This window comes from Myotis davidii, unplaced genomic scaffold (assembly GCF_000327345.1).
Source record: "Myotis davidii unplaced genomic scaffold, ASM32734v1 scaffold185, whole genome shotgun sequence".
Lineage (NCBI taxonomy): Eukaryota > Metazoa > Chordata > Mammalia > Chiroptera > Vespertilionidae > Myotis > Myotis davidii.
Window position 1 is genome coordinate 4,028,373 of NW_006297811.1, and position 7,031 is coordinate 4,035,403.

The 7,031-nt window shown below is 40.2% G+C and overlaps 1 protein-coding gene across 8 annotated transcripts in view; it reads right to left on the bottom strand.

Annotated features, from left to right (window-relative positions):
- The window catches only part of SYNCRIP (synaptotagmin binding, cytoplasmic RNA interacting protein), a 30,815-nt gene that overhangs the window by 23,179 nt on the left and 605 nt on the right, over window positions 1–7,031 (bottom strand). For 5 of the 8 annotated variants that reach the window (XM_006773471.2, XM_015570313.1, XM_006773470.2 and 2 more), the window contains exons 2-6: window positions 6,146–6,305; window positions 5,300–5,418; window positions 5,066–5,173; window positions 1,561–1,674; window positions 1,285–1,461 (exon numbers count right to left, since the gene is read on the bottom strand). In XM_006773471.2, coding sequence (XP_006773534.1) covers window positions 1,285–1,461; window positions 1,561–1,674; window positions 5,066–5,173; window positions 5,300–5,418; window positions 6,146–6,293 — 666 coding nt within the window. In that variant the 5' untranslated portion in view covers window positions 6,294–6,305. Of the gene's footprint in view, window positions 1–1,284; window positions 1,462–1,560; window positions 1,675–5,065; window positions 5,174–5,299; window positions 5,419–6,145; window positions 6,306–6,908; window positions 6,989–7,031 lie in introns of those variants that run through there. The other 3 variants (XM_006773473.2, XM_006773472.2, XM_015570311.1) reach the window with 2 other exon arrangements.

Consider the following 7,031-nt stretch of genomic DNA (forward strand, 5'->3'; position numbering starts at 1 on the left):
AAGTACCTAGCACAGTCCCTGGTCAGGGGTTGAGGGCTTAATCCTCAATAGGGGGTATGCAGGAGGCACTGATCAATGATTTTTCTCTCATCATTGATGTTTCCTCTCCTTCCTCTCTGAAAACACACACACACACACACACACACATACACACACACACACACAACCTCTTGTATTTTAGAATTTTTAATTTCCTCAAAATAGTCCTTTCTTTTACTACTAACTTAAGGCAAGTCTCCCAATTTTACTATCACCATAATCCTAGTCACGGTGAAGTATCCTTTATAAAAATACCACTATCACTAAATATATTTTAAAAGCACCAAAATAAAATGCCAAACCTCCTACTCATCAGACAGTAATCCTATATAATAATAAAGAGCTAATATGCTAATTAGACCAAATAGCCAACAGACATTCTGGATGAAGTGGGGCTGCGAGGGCCAGCCAAGGCTTCGAGGGGCTGCAAGGGCCGGCCAGGACTGCGAGGGCCGGGCCCCTTGCACGAATTTTGAGCATCAGGCCTCTAGTAAAAAATAAGTATGGCCCGGCGTGGCTCAGTGGTGGAGCATTGACCTATGAACCAGGAAATCACGCACGGTTCGATTCCCAGTCAGGGCACATGCCCAAGGTTGCAGACTTGATCCCCAGTGTAGGACATGCAGGAGGCGGCCGATCAAGGAGTCTCTCTCATCAATCTTTCTATCGCTCTCCCTCTCTCTAAAAATCAATAAAAATAGTCTTTTAAAAAAATTAACCCTAGCATCTTCAACTATCAAATATAGGAATTTCAGTCACGGAATTTAGTAAAACTAGTTTGAAGGAGAGTTATGTAAGCCATAATTTAAAACATTAAAATTCTTTTTTAAAAGTTAGAAAAATCACAAGGTCCTCACCTAACAACTTGTATTTTTAGATCAAGCACTGCCACTCACCACAAAATCATTTATTTCATAAACTAGAAATTTATCATATGTTTTTTGAAATATTTCTGAAAAAGGGATGGCCAAAAACTCTGGGAACCCTACCTACTACAGTTACTTTGTTAAACTTTAACCTTCCTATAAGTTATAAACAATAATCACTAAGCCAGATGTCTCATAGAATCAGGAATTCTGCCATACTACCATATAAATCCTGAGTTTGATCAAATAACTACACGTGCAAAGAATACTGCTACAGTGTGTACACAGAGAATGTAAAAGACAGGCACAGTCAGAAAAAAAAAATGGCTTTAAAGATACTACATGTGAAGACTGAGGGAAAAAAAACACACAAACTTACCAGTTTAACAGCCTCCTGAGCTGCTTCTTTTGCACAAAAAGTGACAAACGCATAACCTCTATTGAGACCTGTAAGTGGATCCATCATTAGACGAAGATCCCATATAGGTCCAGCTTTCTCAAATAATGGAACAAGTTCATCCTCAAATAGATCTCTTGGGATCTTCCCCACAAAAATCTGTAAATTAAATATGAAGTAAAAACCATGGAGAGTTTCTTTAGGAAACCAGACACCTGTGCAATTACCACAAAAGGTACAAGTTTTTAGTTTCTTTACCTCAGTGCCAACAGAAGGCTGCTGACCTGAATAAACGGAATCTGGAGGTGGTCCCCCATACTTCCTCTGTCCAGTGGTCACATCAAGTGTGTAGCCTGTTCTTTCCAAGAGTGCCTTAAAGAATTCAAATGTCATTAATACATTTAACTCACAAGACCACATTTGCATTTAGCAGTTAAAAATTGAAATAAATCTTGTTCAAATTTTCCTCTATCCTGGCAACATTCCTACAAACAGGTTTCTGGTGTCTGTTTTAGAATTTCTCCTTTAATATACACTTGTAATAGCCCTAATTTATTGTGAAAAATCTCAAGATCCTGTTCAAATTATTTGCTGGTCTCTAATTACTGAGTGTGTTTAATGAACAACAGGAAACATATTAATCCATCAATAATTTTCAAGGCATGGTCTATCTATTCTAATACCCCCTTAAAAAATGACTGCACCGCCCTGACCAGGTGGTTCAGTTGCTTAGGAGCATTGTTCCAATATGCCAAGGTTGTAGGTTCCATTTCCAGTCAGGGCACATATAAGCAGCAGTCAACAGAAGCATTAATGAGAGCAATCTTATCTAATAAAGTGGGAATATGCAAATTGATCATCACAACGCAATTGTCAACATGGCTGCGCCCACAGCTGAGGCCGAGTTCCTGTTAAGTTAGGGGCCTTAACCAGCAATCAGCAGAGACCTGAGGCTGTGTGGTGCTAGGCCAGGGCAGGGACCTGAGGCCACATCCCCCACCATGTGGGGCTTGACGGGGAACCTCAAGGCATGCTCCTGGCCCAGGGGACCTCAGGCTGTGCACCCCACCCCAGGCCAGAGGACCGGAGGCCGCGCCACCCCTGACTGGTGGGGCACACTGGGGGACCTCAAGGCACAGCCCCCCCGCCTCGTGCAGGGCCAGGCAACCTGAGGCTGCCCCCCCACACACACACCTGGTGGCGCTTGACAGGGGGGGGGCCAGCCGGGTCTGGATCTAGCCCAGTGGGGGTGGAGCCGGATGGATTTGGGTCTCATCTCCCATGATTTCGAGGTACATGTGGGAGGGCGGGGACTCAACCCTGGTTCCCGTGGCTCACCCCAGACTCTGACAGGAGGAAGATTTTCACACACATTTTACTAATTTTCTTTCATCTATGACACTTCTATTATAGAGAAAAGGCAAATATCAATATTAAACTATTTCCTCTAATTCCCTTTTAATGTGCACCTAATAGAATCTTTTAAAAAAAAAAAAAGGCTGAGTTTAATTCGTTCCTGAAAGAGGAGATGAATGTCACATCTCCCAAACCTGGATTTCTTACCCAATAAATTCCCTATATCCCACACTCCTAGTACATAATGCCATTGTGGGCATTTCACCAGCCTTTATGGAAATTGCACTCTGCAAACTAAGTTATAGTTAAGTCCAAAAACTTAGGAGCTACAGGAAAAACAACTCTTATTCATTTGACAGTCAATACTTGATAGAATAGCATGGGTCTTTCAGAAAAAATAAAGCCAAATGACTTTGAAATCTTTATAAAATTGTAACAGTGTAAAATAACTTCTACATTTTATCTCTCTGAAAGTGAACTGTTAGAATTTACACACTCATATTTACTTAGAGCATTAGGAGTTTCTCTTCATCCCTTATTATAAGCAAAAGTACTAGGAAAGTAGTAGTCCATGGTTAGCCTAAGGAAAAAACCAAGAATTATTCCCCTTCACCATCTCAAACAGCAAAGCACAGAACCAGTTTTCCAAATAATAAAACTAATCTGATAATTAGCTAATAAATTGTGAACTAAAAACACACCAGGCACATAACTTAGCAAAATTCCATTCAATGATTTAGGATCACCTGTCTCTGAAAATGACCAGACACATTTAAGAATGTTCTATTCAAAGAATATTAAGTATTTATGAAGAAATACTGTTAAATGACAAAAACTCCTCTACTCCTAAACTTTAATAAAGCATTAAATATTTTAAGCAGTCTTTTTCTATTATACCCAAATGTTTGCTTAAGGGTGCAACATTGGTTAGTAACAAAAATAAACTCAAACCTATTACTATCCCATATACTAAACCATTAAATAGCTCTTCTTCCCTTTTTCCCCGTATGTAATCCCTGTGCTTCTTATATCTTAATGTTTATATATGGCTCAAATAATACTTTTTATTCAATCCCTAAAAACAAAAAGGAAAAACTTATTCCTTGTTAACCACCTATAAAAATGCTTCTGCCTTCTCACAATTTAAGTTACAGCAACACTTTAAGCCACTCTTTTCCAAAGATAGAACTGAAAGTCACACAAATTACACTTTAAACTTTTTATAAAATTTTTTTAAGTCTAACTCCCAATGTAGATTTAATTACATTGGTAAAATTTCTATGGAAAAATTAGATTTACAGTTCAAACACAATTCACTGACAGCTAGACCTGTGAAAGCCTCAAATTTCCATGTGCCCTTAACCACTAGCTCTATATTCAAAGCTTCATTCTTCCCACACCATTAAAACACCACCTAACACCTATACTGTGTTTTAATAACTGATTTTCTTAAACCATAACTCTTGGTTCAAGAGCACTGGCACACTATATTAAGAACACCAGGTAAGCCCTGACAGTGTAGCACAGTGGTTGAGCACTGACCCATGTGTCAGGAGGTCCTGTTTGGATTCAGGGTCAGGACACATGCCCTAGTTTCAGGCTCTATGCCCCGTAGGGGGCGTGCAAGAGGCAGCCAATCAATGGTTCTATCATAGATGTGTCTATCTCTCTCCTTTCCCTCTCTGAAATAAATGTATTTTTAAAAGAAATCAGTAAAATTAAAAAACAAAAAACACCAGGTTAAAACTAGTATGATCACCACATTTTCTACACAAAAATCAAAACCCAATTGACTTTGAGAACATTTACTATTTTATAGGACCTTAAAAAAAAACCTCCCACTCCTAGCCTGTTTTCTCACTTTCATTTCCATGCTGCTTTTAGGAATGAACAAATTCGCCTTAATAACCTATAATACTGAAGGGGAAAAAAGACAGTATTAAAATTCTAAATCCATTTCATTTGAGGGCTTGAGAATCCTAAGAGAAGCAGTCAACTGCTAAATGTACACTCTCCATCAGCATGGGCTGAACTGATCCCCTCCCATTTTGGTTCCACTGTCAATAACCTGGACTTGCAGATTTTCAAAAACCATCTAAAATATGGTGGATGGACTTTTTTCAATTTTTTATTTAGAATACCAATAGCAAAGGTTTAACATCAGTATAGCTGGGCAACCAAAAAAAACCCTACAACTTTAAGAACAGCGAATTGTTTTAGAAACAGTTAAAGGCAGAAAACTTTTCAAAAACAGTAATTACAAAAAATTTGCAAATTATCTCAGGGTCATTAATTCTCAGTAACTTTAAAAAAAATCATTTCACATCCATAGAATATTTAGCAAAGCTATAAAATAGTTAAAAGAACTTTAAAACTGAAGGGAGCAAAGTACTTTTTTAAGACATACCTTAATTTTTGCCTCATCTGGTCCTTTGCTAGAATCCGCTACTTTGGTCCCCTGTTTTTCTCTCTGCCTATAAGTCTTCATGACTCCACATAAAAAGGCACTTTTGTTCTGAAAAGTAATTTTCCAATCCTATTTAATAATTACGTCATCTGTATCTTATTCAATCAAATTTAAACTACATCGAAAGTACTCAAGATTTTTATTCTTTTCACACTGACATTAAATTAGTATTACCTGAACATGAGAGAGATCACTGTCTTTAAACTGCTGAAGAACTGCCAATGCACCGTCTTCATTGAATTCCTTTAAAGCTTCGATAGCTCTTTCATCTAAATCACTATGTGCAACCAGCCCTGGAGAAGAGAAAACTTAATTAGTTGTCAACTTTTAATATTTTTGGAAAGATCTTTTTTGAGTACCAGATTCACCAATAAAGGTAGCATGTGTGCCAACTAAGTATTCTTCCATTCCTCTTACCATCTATTTAATGACACATACTTTAGCCATTTTGAAACTGCACTCTGAACTAAAGCCCTCTCAACCACACTTACAATAATGACTCAATTTCTTTTAGACCTTGCTCTCGAAGTCAGATAGTTCTGAATATTAAGTATTTCTACAGTAAATATATAGGCTTACAAATCCTAAAATCAACCAACAAAAACCAAGGCTGACAACTGAACCTCTATCCATTTAAAATAACCACTAGAAAAAGCAAAAGCCACACCAAGACAGACAACCAGTCTACAGTTACCAAATTAATTAGGAAGAATCCTACTATAAAAATACCCCAAAAGTCACAAGGCCTGTTCCCAACAGTTAGCAGCTGTTGCTACCATCATATATACTTATCCATCTGGCCAGCCAGCCTTTATTTACCTCCTAACCTTTCTTTCTTCCTTCCCTCCCTCTACTATGTACAGTACACCTTAACCTGCAGTTCACAACTATCACAACAAGGCAAAACAAAACTCCAGTTCCCACACTTATTGGAAACCACAAAAAGTTGCTATTTTAGCTCAAAGCCAGAAATCCAATAGAAAAATTTCATAATGCAATTTTGCAAGTGTTAGTTCTTACCTGCAACGTAAATTTCATCTAGTTTTTCAGCAACTTTCTGTGGTAAACCAGCATCAAGCAATGTCTGAAAATTTTCTGAATGGATAACTGCAGAAGTAGTATCCATGGGCTCTTCAGTACCATTTCCATTAACATGTTCTGTAGCCATGTTTCCAGAGATCTGTTCAAACGCAATAAGCAAAATTAAACTAGGATCTTCAAAAAGGATAGAGGACAAAATGAGAGCCCCAATCTTTACTTTCTCTACCAAGTTCTACACCAGCCTGGGCCTCCCTTTAAAGAAGCCGTAAAGTCACTATCGCCTGACAAGCCTGATGAGCGAGGGGCAAGAACGGATTCACTTGTTTTTCCTCAGCACCGCCCCTGCCTCACCTGCCAGCACTCCCTAGGAAAAGCATTACCAATGGAGCCCGATCCGCACGAGGACCAGCCGGCATGCCACATGCAGCTGTGCCCGCACAGAGTGAGGTGTGTGCGGGTCGAGCAGAGCTCGGCCGTCCCCTCTCCAAGGTAAGCCCCCAAAGTGCGCGCTTTTCCCGCCTGCCGCTTTCAGATCGGTAACAACAGCCAGCGAAGAACAAAGCGCTCACACAAGATACCTTCCCACCCCCCAATTCCTCCACCCTTCACCCCCGCACCCCAGAGCCCGCCCCCGGCTCCACACCCAGAGTGGCAGCCTCACCGCTCCGGGCACCGGGAGCCCATTAGAAACACGTGCTCTGCGCCTGCAAATGTCCTACAACTTCCTCCAACGGAAACCCACCGAGTCCCAGGCCCAGACGGCCGCCACCGGCTCCCAACATCAACCCGCAGCCGCGGTCCGAGTTCCCGGAAAGCATCAGCAGCACAAGCTCACCCCTCAACACCGATGCCGCGTCGGCGACAG